The sequence below is a fragment of the Calypte anna genome, chromosome 1 (assembly GCF_003957555.1).
Source record: "Calypte anna isolate BGI_N300 chromosome 1, bCalAnn1_v1.p, whole genome shotgun sequence".
Taxonomy (NCBI): Eukaryota; Metazoa; Chordata; class Aves; order Apodiformes; family Trochilidae; genus Calypte; species Calypte anna.
This window is the reverse complement of record NC_044244.1, coordinates 52741630-52764497: the sequence shown is the minus strand read 5'-3', so window position 1 is coordinate 52764497 and position 22868 is coordinate 52741630. Positions and strand designations below refer to the sequence as shown.

Below are 22868 nucleotides of genomic sequence, written 5' to 3'. Positions count from 1 at the left end.
CTGGGCTGCAGCTGTCTTCTGGGGGCTGGAGGTACTTCCCACTGCGTCTGTGCTGCATCCCCACAACAGGCATCTTGGGCTACAGAGCAGGTTTGCTTATTAATATCTCTGCCCCTAAATTATAACAATAAGTGAGGTTCACCTATTGAGGTGTATATTGACCCCTATGTACCTGGGACACAGCTGAGAAAGGAGGGCAGGGCTGAGGAAACTTTTGCCAGTGCCAAGAGACAAAACCCAAGATAATTTATAACAGAGTGAGGCAAACTATAGCCACAAAACCCCCTCAAATTTATTTATTTATTTTATTCCTACTTCCAGAGAGTTGCCCATTGTGTATACACACACACACAAACACACACATGCATATATATGTATATCTTTAGTAAAAAACCCAAACCCGTAACTCTTTAAGCACGGTACCCTTAAGCCTTCTCCTTCACTGCCTGGGTAATGTGAGTTAGGAGATGGAAGCAGTTGAGATGCTCTCATGTTAAAGGTACTCAGAAGGTCTGAAGGAAAGGGATGGGGAGGCTGCTCCCATGTTTTTACCGGGGCCTTTTCCTGAGGGATTCCAAGTGCAGCAGTGGAGGCTGGGTGCTGCTCCAGCAGGGAGGCAGGACACGTGCTTGGGGGTGTGATGCTGGACTCGTGCCTGGGAGTCAGTGAGATGTGAAGAGTCGCCTGGCTGAGCTCAACAGCACACTGAGCAGCATACGCCAGCTAAGAAAAGAAGCAATTAGGGAGATGGAAGAGGAGGAGTGATGGGAGGGGAAGAGGGAAGAAGGACGAGCAGCAGAAAGGATGAGGGAGGCAGATTGATTTCACAGTTACTGGAATCTCTAACTACATCAGTCATGTTTTCTTACAGCAAATGTTGTTCCAGCATAAGACTGGAGCTGGATTGCATGGTTCGTGGAAAGTTCAACCTCCCTTATTTCTTTTCACAGAAACCACCAACTTGGGTCTGTTGCTGTGTCTCAGGTCCCACCTGTCCCCGCTGACAACTTTTTTTTGATGGGTGGCCTAAAACCATCTTGGGATGCTCCTGGGGAAGCACTGAGGGGGAAGAGGGTTTGCCTGCTTTTCTCTAGAATCCTCAGTGCAGTTTTTCTTTTTACCCAGCTCAGAATAGCATCTTGGGTCTGACAACATCCCACACAGAAATTCTCTCTGAGATGCAAGTGAGCAAGATCAGGAATGACTGCCATGTGAGCGTAGGTCTGATGGGCAGAAGGCAGAGATGCACTTTTCTCAGCTCATGGTTTGGTTCATCCAGCCCAACACTTGAGTGATCCTGGTGTATACTCCATAGTGATTTGGACGTGCACATCCCATTCCCCAGCTGACCAAACCAGCCAGAAACCACCTGCCACTGCGTTCCTTGCAGGCCAGTGGACCTCCAGAATCACCCTAGAGAAAGGAAAATAAAAATGAGGTGATGATCGACCAGCTTCTCTTGCTGGATGATTACACTGGCTTTAAGTCCCTCTCTGTGCAGATTCCTGTATCTCCTCAACTGGGACATCTTTAACACTCCTTTTACCTTACACGGATGTCGAAAAAGAGTCTGCCGTGCAAATATCCAACCAATTGTTGCATTCCTTCATCATGCCAATTCCTCCCCCCCTTGGACAGGTCTAAAAAGCTGACAGCACTATTTTTTCCTTCTACTTCATGCAGCATTTCCAAATATGTGGAGAGCAAGGAAAGCTACTGGGGTTTAACTGGATACCCAGAGAGATGGCAGACAGAGCAATTCCTTGAGATTGATAGTAATGAAGGAACATGACATGTTACCATGCATGACAGATGGTAAAGAAGCTGATGGGGCAAGAGACTGATGTAGACATGACTCAAAAGTGGGAGGTAAAGAGCAGAGAGTAAGCTGAAGTAAGAAAAGGAGAAGTTTGAGTATATTTGGAACCTGTCTAAGGCAAAGATGCTGGGAAGATGGGAGAGCTGTTGTTCGCCACTTTTATCAGAGGAAATGTTGGAACAGTCAGGCATTTTATGGTCTTTTCACCCTAATTTCAGGCTATGGAGTGTATCTGGGAGAATGTGGGACACACCCCACATCCAGTAGCCAACCCTGATCCCACAGTTCCTCTGTTACCTGGCAGGCATCTTTCTTTCCATTGTGGTACCCAGCACATAGCATCCTGGGAGAAATCGTGTAATGGTAGGCCTCGCTGCAGATGTCCTGCTGGATGATCTCCACGTCCACCTTCTGTAGAACATTGCTGATGTGTCCTGAGGGGTTGAGTACCAGAATTAGTGCAGGTGAGCAATGTCAGAGCTTCCCACCGTTTACCGTCATCCCCCAGCCCTTGCCCATCTCACTGCATGCTGAAAACTGCCATATGAATTTCTGTTCTGCTTTCCACTGGCATCACAGCCTCTGACTTTCAGCAGAGCACTTCAGCACCTGTATGGAAGAATTAATATTCCCCTTCAGTCTCTTTCCCTACAGCGTTGTGGTGTGAACACTTCAGCTTTTAGGACAAGGGGGATTCTGGTTTGGGGGAACCTCTAGGATGTCATAGTTTTGGGTTTGCTTCTCATTGAAATGGATGTTAAGCTCATCCGGTTAAGTATGCAAACCAGGAGTGTCCAGTTCTGGATTGAGTCCTGAGTGTTTCCATGTAGGAAGCAGCTGGAGTGAGTGAGTGAGTGAGTGAGTGAGTGAGTGAGTGAAGGCACTAAGCTGACCTGGGTGAACATATTCTTGTGCCATGCATTACTGGAGGACAGCTTGGACCTGTTTTTGTGGCTCTGTGGGGAGGGAACATGAAGGGTCCATTCCCTTGCATCTAAACTCTTCCTCTCTAAATAGAATGGACTCATCAATACCCACAGGAACAGGTCTTGGCCCATGCTGTTCCCCAGCAGTGTGTCAGTCTGATATGGTCAAAATGGTCAAATGGTACCAGGTTGCACTCTGACTATTACACAGTGTGATCCTGTACTGCTTCTGTTGAATTTACTAGTACAGGTGTTACTGGTGGGATCCAGGTCTTTAGAGTCTTTGACATGGGAAAAATGTTGCTGCAGGGGCTGCAAAGAGGTGTCCTCAGCAGACCCAGTCCTGTTTTGATGAAAAGCACATTCTTCATCTCAACTCCTGGTCAGGCACTGTCCCTGGGGAATGACCCAACAGGATCCCACATTTCTGTAAGCACAGGCTTTGTCTTTGGGACTGGGGCTGCTCCATGCTGTGACCATGGCTGAACAGCCACTAGACAGACCCTTAATTATAGTCTTTGGATGAAGGAACATATGCTATCCCTGTATAGATTACCAGGCTCTCATGCATGCCTCTCCAAGAGAGGTTTCTAGGCACTCAACGGGTAACTTTGGCCATGCTGTGACCCAAAATCAAAAGTGGGTGAAGGAGACATTATGCTTTGGGGCGAACAGAAGCCTAAGTCCACTCCACATCTGAACCTCTGTTTCAACCTTGGCTCTGCTACAGCAGGCCACCAGCAAAGACCTTGTACATACCACCTTCCTTGAGGGCTCCCCAGCCAGTGATCCAGCAATGAAGGCCAGGCTCAAAGAAGTGAGAAGGAGCTGGCAAACAGATGGGCTGGATTAAGGGTGAGATGATCACAGGATGGTCCAGCTGGAGCAGGGCCACATCATAATCATGGCTGTCCTCCTCATAATAAGGGTGGAGGAAGAGACGGATCACCTTGAAGGACACCTCTGTGTGGCTGGTGGCATTTTGAAAATATTTGCCCAAGTAAACAGTCCAGATGGAGGTGGAAGCCAGGCTGTAGGATGCAGAAGAGAAAATTCATCACATGAACAGAGAAGGATGGGCAGAGCCTGTCTGCTTCTCAGCCTTTTGAGGAGTCTCTGATATGGATGATCATCTCCCTTAGAGGGGCCCCTTTTTGAATTTGGCTACTGATTTCAAGAACTAGGTTGGACATCTCTTTGATACCTTGACATACCTACACAGTGGCAGGCACTCATCCACACAGGCAACTTGCTCGTATTTGCTTATTTTCCTTAGAAAAGCAGGATAAAAGGTGTTTGTAGGTTAGGCAAGCAAGTGAGGCTGGTCATGTGCAAGTGAATACGATAAGGCAGAGTGCAGGAACTGAGCTGCTGAAGCAAGCTGCAAAAAGGAGACACAGAGAAAAGGCCCAAGCTCTGAGAAATTTCTAAGAGGGAGTGAAGTCAGAAAAGTTGCTTAGAAGTTAGGGCATTAAAAGGCATGACAGCCCTTTACAGGGGTTAGAGCCGAGGACAGCATAATAAGATGACACCTCTGATAACAGAAAAGCAAGGAGCTAACTGCTAAGGGAGACCATCTCAATCAGGAGGGTGAAGCACAGAGGGGAACTCACCCTGGACCTGAGCAGGAGGAAACAGGGAGAGGGATGGTTAGAGTCCTGTCAGCCTTTTGCCTTACATATGCTGCTTTGGCCCACACTGCCCCTCTGGGTTTGAAAAACTCCTTGGTTTGGTTTGATCATCTGTCTTGGTCCAAACTCCCCTTCAGGACACATCTGCAGCCTATTGCCTGCACAGCTCACCCCAGGCTGCTGATGTTCATCTGCTCCTCTTTTTACCCCTGTATATCTCTCTCACCGCTTAAATTCTCTCTGTAACATATGACATCTAAAGGGTCTGTGCTAGCTCCATCCATCCTGCATTGGAACATTCCCAAATGGCCACTTGAAATGCCTGCTCCCAGTGCTGGTGGGCTTCCTTGAAGAGCTGTAGGACACAGGCAGGAACATGGCAGGAGCAGGGTGAGGTGAGAAGCACAACTGCAAAGCAGCCCCTGTCCTGCCAAGGCTCCTGTCACTAGGAGGCAAAGTCGGCTGGGGAAGTCCAGGGGTGGGATTCCCACCTGCTCACTGGCATCGGGAAAGGGGAGTTTGGAGAAGGTGGAGACTGGGCCTGAGGGTGCACATTCCTTCTCCCACCAAGCCCTGAGCATGGCTATGGACCTTCCTTGTCCTCACTGCTTCCCAGTTTGAAAGAACGAGTCGACTCCCCCGAACTGTATCTTACTGCTGCTGTCGTGGTACATGTGCTGGATGGATGGAACTGGGGGGGAGACCATTCTTCCTCCTAAAAAACCAAGTCCTGGGGGTGAGCAGCATGGGACCCAAGCAACGTCCTCCACAGCTAATGCTATCCGAGCCTCTCCTAGCACATGCTGACACCTCCATGGTTGTGGCAGTGTAGCAACAAGGCAGAGCCAAGGCAAAGGAGGAGCTATGAAGTGTATTCTACAACTATTGCCCTCCCAAAGCTGCTCTGTGGATCCCAGCACTGCCCCTTTTTCCTTGCATGCACGCCCACATACTAGTGAGTGTATCAATATCCATTTCTCCAGGTCCAAGCCATGGAGAAGTATGGCATGTGTGCCAGACAAAGGATGTGGCTCCCCCATAACATTTTCACAATCCACATGATCCTCCCATCACGCATGACATGGAGAGCAATGAAAATCCTTCTGTCCAGCACCCTTCCCTCTCTGTTTACCTCTCATCCTGGAAGCAGTGTGCAGCTGAGACCACCCAGCGGTCAGCAATCAGGGTTCCCCCACAAATGTGGCGTCCCCGAACTTGCAGGCTGGCCTGCCACGGCCATTCCCCTTCCACAGAATTCTCACCACCCACGATCCTGCTGAGAGGGGCTTGCAGCCCACAGTCTGAGGAGGAGGAGACACAGCAGGTACTTCAGGGGAGGAAGGGAATATGATAATACTGTTCCCACCCTTCCTTTACATTGACTGCAGTGTTTGACCTCTAATCCCCTTGCATTACCCAGCCAGCAGATGCTTTATATGCTGTCCAGGACAGGTCTAGAGAGTGCTCACACAGCCTTACCCTGCATCAAGTGGCAGCCTGGGGGTTCCTTTGGGTTAGGGGAACCTTTGCAGTCATCCCCTTTTGCTGCCCATTGAGGCTCCAGGAAAAAAAAGCAGAAAAATCAAAACACAAGCTCTCTCCCTGCCAAGGACTGTGCATTCCCTGGCTGGAGGCTTGCAGGAGGGCATTACTTCACATAAGCCAGCAGAGCGGTCCAATGGGCCTATGGGTAGGACCTGGTCTGTGAGACATGTCTGTCTGGTCTGATGTCTCTGCCTGTACAAATATCTGCTTACAGCTTAGCACAGAAAGCTGGCTCATTGCTGCTGCCACTGCAGGATGGAGCAGGTGCTCTGCTGCTGTGGGGCTGAGGTAGGAGGAAGGTGGTGGAACAAGGGAGGGTGGCAGGGGGACAAGGAGGTGGCTTTCAGCTAGGTTGCATACTGAACCTGCCTGGCTGACATGAGACTGAGTGTTTCCTCACCACAATGCTTCTCATCAGACAGGTCCTTGCAATCTGCAGTGGTGTCACACAAAGGGTTGGGTTTCTTCACACAGGTCCCATCTTCACAGCGGTAGGTAAAAGGGCCACAGGGGACTCCTGCAATGAGGAAGGGGAGCTGAGGATGAAGGAAGGCAGCAGGCTGTAGACACAACCTGAGGTCCTTCAAGTAGGGGGTATAGAGAGATGGGGGAACTCCATAAATGACGACAGGGAATTTCCTGAACAAGCTTTGTCACCTGCAGAGCAAACATTGTGAGCAAGTCAGACATGTCAACTCCCAGCTGGTGCCTTTATCTCACAAGAATGAAGTACAGTACCCACAGCCTTGGCTTCAGAGCAGGGGGAAGGTATTTGTCAGCCCAGTGCTCTCCCCTCCCTACCTTCACCGCACTGCTCCTCGTCGCTCCCGTTGGCACAGTCCAGCTGCTGATCACAGACCCTGCTGAACCTGATGCAAGTGCTGTCCTCATGGCACTGGAACTTTGCAGGGCACACTGTGTGGGAAGGAAGGACCCGGGAATCAGGAATGAATGACACAGCATTAGGTGTGAGGTCAGGGTCCTAGGTGCACCAGCTGGCTCTGCAGCCTCTTCCCCCACCTAGTAAGGTGTTTAAGACCAGCTCTTGTATAGTGCAGCTGTGTAGTCTTTGCCTGATCTGCATTGTAGGTATGTCTACGCTGTCTTGCACTTTGGTGATGCTGGCTTAACTTTCCTCGACTTCGTGGCTTGGCTTCAGACCTGGCTCATCATTATGGACATCTACTGTGGTTACTGGACTCTTGGTTGCCCCCAGGTTACAATCACCAGACTTGGTCTATTTGCCTTGCTCAGTTTCTGTAGGTCTGCATCCTGCCTGCTGAGATCACTGTTCCTCCTGCCTTACTGTCACCCTCACTCAGCTCGTGGGTCACTTTCCTCTGCAGAGCAGCTGCTCCCCTTGCTCTCTCATAGGTGAGCCCTGAACAACAGTGGATTCTTTGATGTCCATGGGCTCCAATAGCTCCTCAAGATAAAATGGGCCCAAGATGTCTACCCTACAAAGAGTTTGACTTCTGATTATACATTTGCATAGCAGGGACTTGTCCTGTGCTTGTGTGCATCCATGTGCAACACCCAGTGTGGTGGACCAGTACCTCCTTGGCATTTTCTGTCTTCAATTATTAGAATTTCTTCAGTAATTCATGTGAGACTTCCAGATGAAGGAATGAGACAGTGCAAACACTGATTTTAAGGAAAGAAAGGGACTGTTCCATACAGATATGGAGTGAATAAGCAGAAATGCAGCAATAGAAAGCATTTGGGAAGGGTATCCCAATGTTTCTATTTTCTTTTTCAAATACAAAGAGACATTTGAAAACCCTGAGAAACAATTGCTTTTTTTTTATGTTCAGTCTTGGTCTGTGTTAACCCATGGAACTGAATGGCACAAGATATCCCTGGGGCCAAGAAGCTGGCAGGATTCAAGAAAAGAGTAGATATTCTTAAGGATGCATCTGTATCCATATGTGCATGTGAGAAGCAAGCAATCCCCATGTCAGACATCTGGATGATGGGACAGACTGCCCCATTAGCAAGACTGGGCACAATACAAAACTGTGATCCTGTGAGAGCTCTCACATTTCCAGCACTGCTTGTGAAAAATTTCTCTTTCCTTTCACTTTACACTTTTCTTTATCTTCCTCTGAGCTATTCAGAATTGGCCACTATCTCCTTTCTAACTGTGAAAAATACAACTGCAGGGGACAACTAATGAAAAATTAGTGGTGGCAGCAATGTGATGAGCCCTTCACTCACACCAGGGATGAGAGAAGAGATGAACTAGGTGTCAGGTCTGAGCCTGAGGAAGTGTTTCTGAGAATGGGGGCTTGCAGGAGCCTGGCATGCCAAGGATGGTATCTGCATCAGCACTAATTGATATCGGCTTGAAGAACTGATGGCTGATCAAGAACTTAGATGATCCCAAACTGGGGCACAATATATGGTTGAGAATCTGTACAGACCAATTGTCACAAATGGTCTTGTAGGGAAGGTGAGAGAGCAGGGCAGCAGGTGGGCTTGGGGGTGTGTGGGCAGACTGGGGGGCTTGGAAGGGGAATGCTGAGTGGTGCGGCAGCAGAGGGGGCTGTAGGCCAGGGCTGAAGCTGACTGTCTGGCTTGAGTGGGGGAAAAGCAGGACAAGGTGGGAGACAGGCCGGGCAAAAGGGGCTTCTTTCAGGATGCCTGGAGCTCCTGGTGTATGGGGGTTAGGGTGATTCTCTTGGGATGACTGTTCAGTGCAAGGGAGCAAGCAGCATTGCTTCTCCTTCCTGAGCAGGCTGCAGCCGTACAGCAATGGGATAAAGCTTTTAAGGATGCAGATGTTTAAGCTCCTGGAGGGGAAGTAAAAGGCAGTATCTAGGCCATCTGAATCCTCCTCATCTTGACCTACATTTGGAGGAGAAAGGGGATGTGTCCTTCTAAGACCAGGGATTATCAGGGAGAAGGCACTACTCACCACAATTTCTCTCATCCAGGCCATTGGGGCAATCTTTGATCCCATCACAGGCTGGGACGCACAAGCCATTCACCAAACACAGGAACTCCCCAGGACAAGCTGTAAAACCACCAGTGAGTAGTTAGTCCCCAGTGACCTTGCAGCAGAGCACCATGGCTTAAATGTGGAACATGGAGCTGCACAGTCTCCTGACCACAGACATGATGAAGGTCCCCAAAATCTGCCCTGTCATCTGTTGTGGACAAGGGCAGATGGAACAAGGTTTTAAACCAGTGGAAATAGGGCTTTGTTTCTGCTTCCTGTTGTACCCATGGGCAAGAGCCCAGACAACCACCCTCCTGTGTGCTATACCTCTGGTTTAGCGCTGTTTCATGCCTTACAAATGCTGCAGGAAAGCTGAAACAAATTCCTTGGAGTCATTACTAAAACTTGGCTGGCACCTCAAAGGGCTTGGTGTTAGACACGTGTTGGCAGGGGCATGCATTCAGGAACTGGTATGTGTAACAGGAACCCTTTAGGATGTAGATGGAGAAACCTTGGAAAGACAGACTCTGGGTGAAGATTTACGTATGTGTGTATGTGTATTAGTGCAGTTTTATTTGTCTCTCACTCACATGGATTCCAAGGTGAGCAGGAAACAGGTCTCTCTAACAGCTCTTATAAATGAAATAAAAGTCACTTCAGGTGCAAGAAGGTCTCTCATTGAATTCTCAAGGCCAGACCATGGTATAGTCACAGGGGCTGCGGCTGTAGGCAGTTCTCTGACCTTGGATTTTAGAATATGGATGCTCTGGCAATGTGAGGGGGGCCTATGCACATAAATGCCTCTTCTTTTGGGGAGATCAGTGTGTGCGTCACTGGTTTGTGAGCACGTTTCTGAAGGACAGAGGGCACCTAGTTCTCAGAGGATGTGTCTTGTGTTCCTCCTAACACAAACCAAGTGCAGAAGTTGTTGGTAACCACCACCCCACTAAGAATCAGGAAGGAGCCTGAACTTACGGTCAGATTGATTGTAGAGGCCGTAAGCTGCCTGTACACCAGGGCCAGTTAAGGAGATCTGTGAGGTGAAGGTGATGGTGATGTCAGTAGAGGATGTGACTGGGATCCGCTCAGCATAGGCTTGCAGGGTTCTCAGGCCACACAACCTGAGGAGAAAACACAGGAGGAATGTCTCAGGTAGGAAGGGAGGAGAGGAAAACACAGCAGGGCAATGGGGCTTGGAGGGGCTGGAGTGGGAAGGGGGCCACGTAGGCTATATGGATGCCTTCAACATGGTATGAGATTCAGAGTCTAGAGTGACCCTACTATCTTTGGAGAAGTTTCCCTTCCTGGGCAAGTGCTTAATTCAGGCCACACAAAGCAATTCAATTCTTATATTTATTTTGCCAAATAAACCATGTTGTATAAATGGTGGTGCTTACAGTTTAAGAGAAGAAGGTAGGGCGGAAATCCTAAGCGTGGGGAGCATAGCTTCTGGATCAGACTCTTCAGGGGAAAAGAGCTCACCACCATAGTTGCAGTGGAACAGAAGTTAATAAAATGAGCTGGGAGAAGTTCTGGAGGGGAAGGGCCAATTTTGCACTAAGTAGGAGGAAAACCAAAAGCCATAAGTCCATCCAAAATTGCATGCTTTAAGGAGATGGAAACACATCAGCTTTTGGTCCTTTGCGCCTGGGCAGCATTAAGCAGCAGCCCCAGCTATGTCTGGATGATGCTGATTTTTCCCAGTTCTGTACAGGGAAGAGGCTGTAGGATATAGAGCTAGGTGGAAGATCTGTACGTAGGTGGATGCAAGGCAATGACACACAGAGATAATATTGCAGAGGTGGTGGCAGGCAGATTTGCAAACACAGGAGACGTGGGAGGACATCAAGGTTATACACAAAGGAGAAAACTTGGAAGCCTGATGCAAACAGTAAGACAGAGAAGACAGGCTGGTAGCTTGAAGCAAATTTGTAAGAAATATGCTCACCGGGGAGCTGGTGAGCAAGTGAGGCTGAAAAAAGTAGAAAAGCAAGAGGCACCAGCATAAATAGTGGCCGCTGAGTGTGGTGATAGGCTCTGCTGTCTCAGACCTGGTGGCTGAAGTGAACAGGGAACCTGTAGAGAGGTTTAATCCCAGTTTAATCCAGGTGGGAAGTGAGAGACAGAAACCAGGACCCCAGCACACACCTTCTGTTCTGTATTGTCCACTGGCCTTGGGTACAGGGCACGTCATTCTTCTGTCTGCTGAGCGCATAGGCATCAAACCACAGGGTGACCCCATAGGAGAGTGATGGGACCTGCAGGAAAGAAGGTCCAAAGCAGAGTATAGAGGGCTCCTGTGCATGCTGCAGACTGCTCCATGTGACAGTGACCATCAGGGTAGATGTGAAGGGGAGAGCTATCAATTTCCACACATTTCAGACCAGGAGGAAGCACCTTCTGAACAGGGGCCATGCTGCAGCCCAGGATGTCTCTGCTGCAGTGTGAAAGCATGGTAATAAATAAGGTAATAAATAAAAAACAGGTTAGCTACTTGTAGCAATCTGGTTCTGCCTTGAATAACTCCTCTGGAGACCAGATTTCAGATTCCTCCTCAGCTATGGCATCTCTGTGCTGGCATATGATATTAGACTCCTTTCCCCTCAGAAACACCCATCATGTGGAGACTGGGCCAGCTGCCACCCTCTGCTTGCTTCTTGTGATGATCTGACTGAGATGATTGGATCTACTTCCCCCCCCCCCCAGATGTGAGGAGTGCTGTGTGGGTTTCAGGGCTGGGGTGGATACTCTTGTGGGAGGTGGCTCTTACCGTCATGTGCCAGGTGCATTGTGTGTGGGGAGAGTAGTAACTGGGGTAGTGTGGGGTCCTGATCTTCCCCTGTGGCTCCAGGCCCTCCTGCAGGGTTATATTCACTTCACAGGCTGTAAATACAGACATTCAAAAGCTATGTTACCTGTCAGCTCAACCTCAGCCTGGGAGTGCCATGTACTCCTGTTGAAGGAGGGAAGGAGCTCTAAGGCCTGATAGCTTAAGTGACTGGGATGTTGCATCATCACCCTTCAAAAGGCCATTTCTACCTGGCAAGGCTTTTATCCTCCTTTTCTTATCCAGAGAAGTGTAATATCTATTGCTGCTTTAGACTCCAATATAGAGTTGACATTTTTCTGCAAGTGCATCTGGATGTGATGTCCACATCTGGTCTATCCATACACAAGCACTTGGACTTCTCTTGGAGTCTTACAATTAGGCTCTGCTTTCCAGAGCTTGAGCTGTAAAGACTTGAGACAGATGCTAATGTATGAGTTCAGGTGAGGGAGCAACATCTAATCTGCTTGCTACTGACCACCTCTACCCTTGCAGTCTAGGGTGAATTCTGCCCCCAGTGGGGATGGAGCACCTCTAGGACCTGTGATGGAGATGCTCCCGTCTCCTTCTTGTGTCTATGTCCTCCCTTCTCCAGCCTTCCCACCTTTGAGGGGCACCGCCTGTGCTGAGAGAATGAAGGGGTCATAGTAGCTGTACATGGCTTTCTTCCACAAAATGGACATGACAGGACCAGATGAAAGGACTTCAACAACGGGCTCCTGGCGGCTGCAGCCATAGATCCTCAGGAGGAAGAGACAAAAGGAAGGGAGTGAATTAAGCAACAAGCAAATGAGATAAGAGCGAGAAAGAAAACCAATGGAGGTCTGTGTTATCCACAGCATACTCCTGCTGTAAGGCATTAACTGAGGCAGATGAAGGGCCAGCAGAGAGGCAGCTCGTGCTGCTCTAATCCCTCAGACTGCACGTCTGGCTGTGTGATATCCCACATCAGTGACCTCAGCAAGAGGTAGGTTCTACATCAAAGAGAGTTTCCTCTGATGTAGTCTAACACCTTCCCCTGCTGTGGTGTGTCGTGCCATCCTGCCCGGCTTCCCCTGCCATCCTCAGGAGCTACCTACGAGGTGATGAGGTGTTTCTCCAGGGGCCCAGCTGCGTCGTACATGGCCAGGCGGTCCCTGCAGTCCGGGATAGTCCATTCCAGGCGTAGCTTGATCATGTAGCCCTTGAGTCCATGGAGGTGCCAAAGACAACTGGAGGCCAGGTAATCAGGGCCCTCCAGCCTCAGAACATCATCATCCTGGACATAGCTGTACCTGTAGCAACCTGAATCCAGGGCAAAGACAGAGGGATTGAAAGCTCAGGGTGATGTTAATGGAAGCAAAGTGGGGCTTAGGGTTGGTTGTAAGGGAAACTCAGATATGGGATCAACACTTGGGCTCACAATATGAGCCCATTTCAGGGTAAGGCTGACTCATCTCAGTGATATGAGTTCTACATATGTGATGGTAGTGCCAGCAGTCCCCTTTTACTGTTGCTGCAGTTTCTCACTATAAGAACTGTCCCCTTTTCCTTGGTTAAATTAATACTACCTCAGGCTTTAAATACCAGCACAGCACAGTTATCTTTCACTGGCTTTATTTTCTTTTTGACCTCTTTCTCCTTTTACTCCCCATATTCGTCAGGCTTTATACCCCCCTTGTCTGATTTCCAGGTTTCAGCAGGCTTTAAGAACAGCATTTTTGAGTAAAAGTCAGCTTAAAGGTTATTTTCTAATACCATATCTAACGCAAGCTGCCAGGCACAGCACTGAAAACATTGCTTGATTCAAACATACTACTGTTCTCATCTCCCCTTCCCAGCATTTACAACTTGGGAATCCAACAGGCTTTCTGTCCCCTGTAAAAATCCCTCCCATAAAGTCACAAACTCATAAGGAAAGGAAAAGGTAGCCTACCCAGAGTGGATTTCAGCACTACTATGTCTTTCACACTGGATTCTGTTAGAAAGGAAATATATAAAGGAAGATAAACAAAAAGATATACTGGTAGTATCTGAATGCTAGTAGGGTGGGTGGTGACTCCCTTCCTTCCTATTTAAATGGCTCACTTAAAACTTTGCCATGGGACACCCTCCAGGTACTTCCCTGTCTGCCCTCAGAAACCTGTTCTGTTGTGCCTTCCCCACCCCATCTCTCTGGGAAACACCTCTGGCTTCTGCCCCTAAACTAACAGCCCCAGTTCATGCTTTCCAGCCCACCAGAGGTTTCTCTGCCTTTTTTTCCTTCCTCTGTTTTGTGTGCTATTCCAGGACTTCTTCCACTTACCAGGGGGGCTGTCCATTGCTTCAGGCAGCCACCCCCCTTCCCCTGCCAGACACACCACAGGGCACAACCCCACTTCCCAGAGCCTTCACTGTCTGCTCTCCTCTCCCCTGTTCTCCCTCACTGAAAATAGTTAAATAACCCTCACTGAAAAGTATGGGATCTACTGAGGGTGGGGAAGGAGGTCTCCTTTGTTGACCAGTGGTTGATGGTATACTTAGCACCCTTACTGATTCTACCTCTGGAAAAGTGAGATGCAGAGAAAGCCACCAGCAAGGACTACAGATCTGTGAAAAACAGAGTCACGGGGTGGACAACACTTTTAGGAGAATCTTGGCTTTGCTCCAGCCTCCCAGCTGAACTGGAAGTGGCCAGAGATCAGGTGCTACTGGGAATAATTGCCAAAATAAAAGGCACCGTGAGGTCAGTTGGGTGTAAGACTTGCTGCTGGGGGTTTGCCTAGGTCAGGGCTTTGGTCCTTTGTAGCTCCTAAGCAGAGCTTGCAATTCTGCAGGGAGAGCTGAGCAGCTTTGTCATGGCAAAAACAGATGTTGAGGAAAAGATGATCCTTCAGGAGTAAGGCAGAGTCCTAGAGAAGCTCAGGGGCTGTAGGCAAGGGCGTGTGCTGAGCTGATGTTAAATACTCTTTTATCTGAAGGTAAGAAAACAGAGTTCCTGCAGGATGTAAGTCCTGAAACTCCTTGGAGGGAAGGGTAGGCTCCTGTCCTGGGGTAAGCGTAGCTGTTATTGAAAATAGAGGGGCTCCCGTGATAGATGTCTGCAGCCCTGTGTCTTAAGGCAGGCTGCAGCCAAGACTCAATTTTTAGAGCTTAGCAGGTCGGCAAATGAGTCTGTCAGAAAGCAATTAAGTGCTAATGACTTACAATTAGCTAGTTATTTTTCACTCCAATTTTGCAGAGCAAATGAAGCCAGAGGTTAAGTCACTGGCTTGAGGTTGCCCTGGCCCAGCAGTGTAAGAGGTGTCTGGCTTTTGCCTTACTTGCTAGACTGTGCTTCTGATTGGGGAGGGAGGTGGAAAGGACTAGGGAAATCAGAAGGAGCTAGAGAACACACTGCAACTGGTGTGTTAGTTCCAAAATAGAAAGAAGAGCAGTCTGCTGAAATGCATAAAACAGTGAAACAGATGTGAAGGGAATAAAAGGGAACTGGGAATGGCTAGAAGAATGGCACCATAATTTTTGTTTACGAGTTACATTCCGAAGTGAGTAAATAAAGGGAAAATGCTAGATGGGCTGACTTGGAAACATTTAGCATATTATCCTAGGATGTATTTCTTAAGAAAGTTAATTTAAATTGGCTGAGCATAAGGTCTGGTATGCTGAAAACAAATCTTAAGTAGAAGTAAGTGACTAATGGTAACTGCAGGAGATGTCTTCACAAGATGCTAATGCAGCTTCAGAACAAGATCTTAACATGTTGGCCTGTATGAGGGAGTGGAAACCATTTTGAGGAAATCAAACTTTCACTGGGGACACCAAGGAACAGACCCCTGAAACAAAACCACTGACATATGGAGGGAAAAGTTAAATAAAATATGTGTGGGATACATTAAAACAAGGTTTATCTTAGAAAATGCAAGATAACATGTCTGGGAAAAAAACTTTGGAGATATAACATTTCATGGGAAGAATAAAATTGTAAATTAAAGTCTCAAGAAGAGAGAACAAACACAAATGTATTTTAAAATAACCTGTGATGTTTGGGCCTCTGTAAGAGGGATCATATCAGACTGAGAAGTTAAGTCTCATAAAAAAGACCGTATACAAATGCTATTGGACTTGGATGTATTGAATGTAGACACATCCCTCATCCTTTATCTAACACCTATTTTGAAGCAGTTCTCTAGAACTGGCTTTTTAAAATAGGCTGTAATCCTCACTGGATGCAACAATAAAAAATCCTTAAAGTTCTGTGTCAAGAACTGAAGTGGTGACACTGGTTTGTCTCAGAGGAAGACTAGTGGTGACTGCTTTGTTCTTCTCTCAATCAAGTAACCTGGAATAATTTCCCAAAGAAAAGCAGGAAACCTAATTGCTTGCTATTTTTGAGCTGAGCTAATCAAAGTCATGACCTGTGTAAGATCTTACTTTACAGAAGCCAAAGCTGTTGGAAGAAAAAAGAAGTTGTTTAACTAGCTGGTCATGGTCAACTATGTCTCCAATAATCTTTAATCCTTCAAAGGAAGGATTAAACTGTCACAGTTCTGCTCTATCAGGAAGAAATACTTATAACAGTATCTTCAGATTCTCACATTTTCCCTATCCTCTTTAGGTTTCTTCTGTCTCAGTCAGTAGTGATTTCTGGCCTCTTCCCCTAAACTCCTTTTAACACCTTAAAACTCGTGGAGCATTTCTGGCTGCTCAGGCCACAGATGAGCATCTGGTACTTACCCAGCAGAACCAGTGAGTCTGGGTTGACCCTGTACTCCATCTGGTAGGATGGGCTGTCAGAGCTGTTGAACCTGGTGGAGAGCTCTTGGTGGAGCATTGTATTTACCCTCTCAGCAGTCATCTCCTTCTGCTGACTCTCAGGGATTTGGAGGGCAAACCAGAAGAAGAAGGTCAGAGCCCCCTCCCTAACAGAGAAATAGCATGTTAAATATCCTCTCTCTCCCTCTCCAGAATCATTGGAGAGGCAAACCCCAGAGATTAACCCCCCCAATTTTTCCACAAATTAGAGATATCTGTGTGGACTTTCCAGCTCACTGCTGTGGCCCAGAGGAACCAGTCTCAGTGGGACAGGAGAGCTGCTATGTCCATGGTGTGAGTTAAATGCTCAGTCCTTTTGGGGAGGAAGACATTTTATGCCATCTGGCTTTAGCGATGACCATACGTGGTCAAATTAATGTGATAATTAATCAAGACTGGTATAATGAGTAATCAACATGACCTTTGGTTACTACTGACCAGAGACTGAGAAGAAACACTCAAAACTTCAGTGTCTCACCTCCCAGTGGTGACAAGTGGATGATTTATGACCCAGTACCTTACCACAAGCCATTAATGCTGGGCAGGCTCAAGCTGCAGGAGACTGTGACTGGGAAAGCTCTGTTCAACCAGCTGGCAGACAAAATTGGCTGGGGGAGGGGGAAGAGATGGTGAAACAAACCTTTGTCCAGTGAAAGGCTAGAGGAAGAATTGAAAGTGAAAATTTTCTTTCCCCTGTTGAAAGTTATATCAAAGTTAGAATTTTCCTTAGCTGAAGGAGAAATTTAGGGGTGTGGTATTCCATGGGAAAAAAAAATCAGAAAAAAAATATATACATCAATTTGGAAGTTATTTCTGCTTTCTTGATCTACTGTGATGACCTTGCAAAGCTGTAGTCACACATCTGTCCCATTCCACTGTTACCCTATTCCCAGGTGGGCCATGCTTCTTGGCTGGAATACCCTTTCCATGGTGCATTCTGACCTCTCCCTTCTGGTGCCTAGAATCAGGCCATAACATGAATTTCTTGAATTAGAAATTAATTTCCAGCTGCTTAGTTTCTACTGAGAATGCCAAGCCTGAATTTTTATATTTTTTTTTCATCTCTTCCCAGTAAATATTTTTCCTCTCTTGAACTTTTGCTTCTCTACGAAATTTCTCAGTTTTGGCTTTTCATCATGACCTTGGATGAACATGAACATCAAAATATCCCCAGATCTGTCTTGCTGGAACCATTCTGTTTCAGGAATTCCAAGCCTAGCTCTAGAGCTCATGGTGGGGGCTGCAGTTGTTTGTCATGGCCGGATTTCAGTGAAACCAGAGTACAGCTGACTGGAAGCTTTCACAAACGAACTAACAAAAAAGCTGTGGGTGCTACTCACCCAAAGGCATACACTGTGCTCGAGTTGTAATAGCGACCCAGCTCTGTGGCATCAATCAGTTCCTTCAGCTGCAACGAGAATTTTGTCTGGTTAAGTATTGTGCAATGTTACTGCTGGCAAAGGACTTATGACCAACCCTATGTTTCATACCTCTTGCTGTACAGACCCACCATGTATGTCATTTGGATGGGGGTACCTGACCCCTTTCTCTTTCTACTCAATGACCTGCCTCAGGGCCAGCTCTGGTCATGAAATTGCCCTCACCATCTTCTGCAGCTTAGCTGACTCCAACCAGTATGCTCTGGACTCCACCTGCCCGAGGTCTGGGTAGTATCGGCGATTGAGGACCTGGAGGCTGCCAGAGTAAAACTGCAGGATGGCTGGTTCCAGGTGCCAAGGTCTGTAGTCTGCCAACAGAAGACAGTACTTAGTTAAATTTCTGCTATACAAGAGAGAGGGTTTTACCCCTAGGTATGAGTCGGTAAAGATCACCCAAATTCACTAATACACTTTGGATTGGGCATTGCTTTGACTATGCCTTGTCCACCTCCTGCCTGGGGACAAAATATGTTGGATTTTTACCTAGGAAATACCAAGTTGCTGCAGCAGCTCCAGCCAGCAAAAGAAAGACTATCCCGAGGGGCACATAGCGGAGGCAGTCACGTGTGTTAGTCTCTGATTCGCCTTTTGAGAGGGAGCTGGCATCTTCTTCTTGTTCCTGGGCCTCCATCAAGAGCACCTAGTGACACAGCACATCATGGTCAGGCTGAGTTTTCTGCATCTCTTTGCATCTGTATCTGGAGGTGCTCTGCCACTTTTGTTCTCCTCTCCCAAGATCTCTAGCCCTAAGAGATCTGTGTGCTGTCAAAAACTTTGCTCAGTGCAAATATAAGTAAGAGGAAAAAGACTTGGGGGTGTTGGTTGATGAGAAGCTTAATATGACCCAGTAATGTATGCTTGTGTCCCAGAAAGCCAACCATATTCTGGGCTGCATCAGAAGAAATGTGTCCAGTAGGTCAAGAGAGATGATTCTACTTCTCTGCTCCACTCCCATGAGGATCCACCTGGAGTAGTGTGTCCAGTTATGGGTTTCCCAGAACATAATAGACATGGACCTCTTGGAGTGAGTCCAGAGGAGGGTCATGAAGATGATCAGAGGCCTGGAGCACCTGTCTTCTGAAGACAGGCCGAGAGGGATGGGTTGTTCAGTCTGGAGAAGAGAAGGCTCTGGGGACACATTACGGCAGCCTTCCAGTATATATATGGGGCTTACAAGGAGAATGGGACAGACTTTTTAGTAGAGCCTGTAGAGATAGGACAAGGGGTAATGGCTTTAAATTGAAAGAGGGCAGGTTTAGACAAGATATAAGGAAGAAATTCTTCGGTTTTAGGGTGGTGAAACACTGGAACAGGTTGTGGATGCCCCCTCCGTGGATGTGTGCAAGGAGAGATTGGATGGGACTTCGAGCAACCTGCTCTAGTGGGAGGTGTCCCTGCCCATACAAATGGGTTGAAACTAGGTAATCTTTAAGGTCTCTTCCAACCCAAACAATGGCTAACTCAGTGGGAGACAGGCTCGCTGTACTGTGTGCTCACTGTACTGTGTGCTTGCTGTACTGTCTTTGCCTCCTGAGTAATCCCTTAGTTTTCAAAGGCACTCCCTGGGCTTTGCTTCTGCCAAAACCACAAATGAGTACAATAATGATTTTCTCCAGAGATAAAAGTGTTGTCCTCCCAGGCTGGAAATTATTTTAAAACTGGCACTTTATTGACCTAGAAATCAATGCAAAAGAAAATTTGTGACCTCAAATCCACACAGAAGTTACACTCAACAGCCACAGCCTGGGAGCCTGGAGTTATACTTTGCCTGCTTTGTTGTTTTGCTCTCAATTCCTAAAAGCAATCAAACTGTGCCATTCCCAGCAGATGGTGTGTCCTAGGCCTAAGCCCTTGCTGGCACAAATTCAATAGCTGAGTTAGTGAGGGGAGAGCACCTGAACAATATTCAGCCCTCTATCATCTCTGCTTGTGCCAAGGTGCACCTTCTGGCTTCCTTTGCCCCTTGTCTACCCCAAGCTGCTTCTTTTGCTTCCTCTTCAGTTTTCCCCTTCTGACAGTCCCATTCCCTGAGGGTAAGAAATGCCATTGCATTAATCCACATTAATCTTAGTTAGCTGCCTTCCTCCTCTGATCCTCCGCCATTACCCAGTGAATTCCTGGCCCAAAAAGCTTCCTGAATTTCTGTGGCTGGAGAGGAAAGGGATGTGAACACATCCCCATGGCAGAGCACAGAGGTCTTGGGGAATGCCTGTCTACGTGTCTGCGAGTTGTCTTCTATCCTAGTGGTGCATGTGACTCTGCAGGCATGAATGCAGGAGGGACTTGTTGCAGATGTGAGAGGAGAGGGTACCCTCAAGCCCATTTTAGCCCATATGGATACCCCGGATCACTCAAATGACCCCACACCCCTAGGTGAGCAGGTTTTTTGGTCTTGCTTTTCCCCAGTTACTGAGCTTCAGGCCTTCTGGGATGCTTTGCAACATGAAAATACGCTTGCAGAACATGTGAGCACCAGGTGACCCTCCTTGGAACATTAAACTCAGCACCTGGACAATTAGCCAACATCTGCTTGCTCTAAAACACCCTTCCAGAGAGGCAGGGGGTACAAACAGGCCCAACACAGGTTGCCCTCCCTAACTTCTTGTGGGTCACCTCTCTGTGCAGCCCCTGTGGCAGATCTCCTCCCCAGTGAGCCAGGTTGGGTGGCCCAGGAGAGCAAGGGCACTTCTCCATGCTCACAGTATCCCTTCAGAAACAGCAGGCACAAGCAAAGAACCACAGACAGAGGGCTGGAGGGAAGAGCAGCAGCAGCAGAACCTCTTTGTTAGAAGATTTGATGGTAGGCACCGGGGTTTCCCCCAGAGCTTCAGACCAACCTTTCCAAAGCAACCTGAGGTTGCCTTCGAGGCCTGGCCCACACCGCACTATGGAATAAAAGCTCACACATGCATGGAGGGGGGGGAAAGAGGAGGACATCTATTTACCCAAGCTCAAGGTCTCGTCAGCGATCAATAACCTGATTCCATGTCCCTTCAGCTCGGCCTTTGTCCTGCTGTGATGGGTCAGCACACCCTGTGCAACAAGGGTTTTTTTTCCTGAAATGGAGGTTTTGGAGGCTGGCAGGAGGAGAAGATCCGCAGGCTGTGAGGGGATTGACCGAAAAAAGACAAGGTAGGGACACTTCCAGCTGTGCAGAGAATAACAGCCCAAGAGGCTCCTGCAGATAGCTTACGTTGTCCTCCTCGGGGGACAGAGAGTTGCTGAGCAACTGTTGTATTTCTTAGCTACCCTTCTCAGTCCCGTCGGAAGGAGAGGCAAAAGACAAGGAGTGTACACAGATGCTGGCTGGCAGGTGCAGGTCACTTGAAGGAGGGAAGATGGCAGTCGATAGTGGATCCAGTAGTCACAGCGGTCATGCAAATGAAAGCAAAGCACAGTGTCTCTCAGTCCCAACCAGCAGGACTCTCTCTGCTCTTCTTGCACTTCTTGCTTCCCAGTCTCCTGAAGTTGGGCTCCCCACACTCTGTTGCACCACTGCTTGCTCCTCCCTGCAGCATCTGGTTTTCTCCTCACCACAGGTCCACCTCACCTACCTTGCCTGCACCACCTTCAGCTTGCAGCCCCACAGATATGTACGTGCCCCTTGTTTTTCACAGAAAGGAACTACGGTCCAGCTAGAGCAAAGTAAACAGAGTTATTCTGTCAATAAACGGGTGGGGGAATGGGGACACGGACAACTCTTGACACAGGGCTGAGCTCCAGCCAGTGGCAGTGTATTGGCACTGAACTCATTGGGCCAGAGCTCATTTGGGCTGGTTTTGGCAGCTGGGCAGGGTTGTCTGTTTTCAGCTCTGCCACTGGTTCAGATTTAGTCTGGGACTGCAGGAAGACCAAAAGCCATTGCTGTGGTTGTCTTGTGGTGGATTCTGGTAGACAATTGTATGTACAAACCATTGTACGTGGATGAAAAGCTCCAGCCTTTGACTGGGAATGTGTCAATGTGCTTATCCCAACTAACTCATTGCTGTACATATGGGAAACTGAGGCATGAAATGAAAACAAAAACTGCTTTCAGAACTGCTCGAGAGATTTAAGAGACCAGATTTCATTTTTAAAAGTGACTTTGAGACAAAATTTCCCCAGATAATTGGGAACTGACTGAATCTTTAGATATATAGGTGTATATATATGGCTTTCCCAAGCTTATGATATGAGGGCTTGTCAGCATCCAGCTGAGGATATTTCCCAGTGCCAGAGACCTTACTTTTTTGTATTGCTCTTTCTTGGAAAGAACCCTTCTTCTTCTCTGGTGTTTTCAGCAGAACAAAAGATACAGAATCTTAATCTCATCTATCTAAGCAAGCATACATACCACATCTATCACCACAGGCTTTTGAATCAGTCAAGGACCTGAAACCTTGATGAGATCTGACTTTAGAGGAATTCCTTTACTGCAAGTACCCTTGACTTTCCACTTCTTCACAGCAAAAGAAAAGGAAGGGCTGTGGGAGGGGGCTGAGACTGATCTTGCCTATTTACAAACAAGGTATCTTGGGAAGAGGAAGATGAGAGAAATGATGGCTATCTTTGCTGTCTTGGGGCTTAAGATAAAGAGAGGATTCATATCTGTGGCCATTAGCTCAATATTTTCCACACCGTGCTGGCTTTCATCTTTGGTTTGCATCTGGTGCTGATGGACACTGTCACAGCATCTTTCTGTGGTGTTACAAACCACACACACATCAGCTTGAGAAGGGGCCACTCCCCCTTTGACATTTCCAAAGAGGTCTTGGGGACCTGGCAGAGAAAGGTCCCCGTACCACTGAGAGTGTTATGCCTGTGGTATTCACAGCCTGGGTTATTCACATATTGAGACCACATGATCTTGTCTTCCTGGAAGAAAGGTCCAGTTATCACTAGATCTGATGCTGAGCTCTTCCTGCCACAGTGTGTCACACATTCACGCTCAGTATGGCTGAGAATGCAGTGCTGACAGTCTGAAAGCTGTC

General features: G+C 47.8%; 1 protein-coding gene across 6 annotated transcripts; it reads right to left on the bottom strand.

Moving 5' to 3' along the window:
* Window positions 1-271: 271 nt before the first annotated feature.
* Window positions 272-21574, bottom strand: TMPRSS6 (transmembrane serine protease 6). Of its 6 annotated transcripts, none has more exons than XM_008495834.2 (18): window positions 20844-21574; window positions 18382-18538; window positions 18064-18206; window positions 17800-17867; window positions 16382-16566; window positions 13605-13646; window positions 12769-12973; window positions 12294-12430; window positions 11633-11745; window positions 11011-11120; window positions 9838-9983; window positions 8839-8937; window positions 6723-6836; window positions 6322-6438; window positions 5509-5677; window positions 3505-3776; window positions 2117-2253; window positions 272-1413 (listed from the first exon to the last, which is right to left on the bottom strand). In XM_008495834.2, the coding sequence occupies exons 2-18, from the start codon at window positions 18527-18529 to the stop codon at window positions 1255-1257; spliced, it is 2364 nt and encodes a 787-aa protein (XP_008494056.2). In that variant the 5' UTR covers window positions 18530-18538; window positions 20844-21574; the 3' UTR covers window positions 272-1254. The 6 variants fall into 6 exon arrangements, with proteins under 6 accessions (XP_008494056.2, XP_030306133.1, XP_030306129.1 ...); XM_030450273.1 differs by having other exon boundaries at window positions 16382-16515; XM_030450269.1 differs by lacking the exon at window positions 13605-13646.
* Window positions 21575-22868: the final 1294 nt, after the last annotated feature.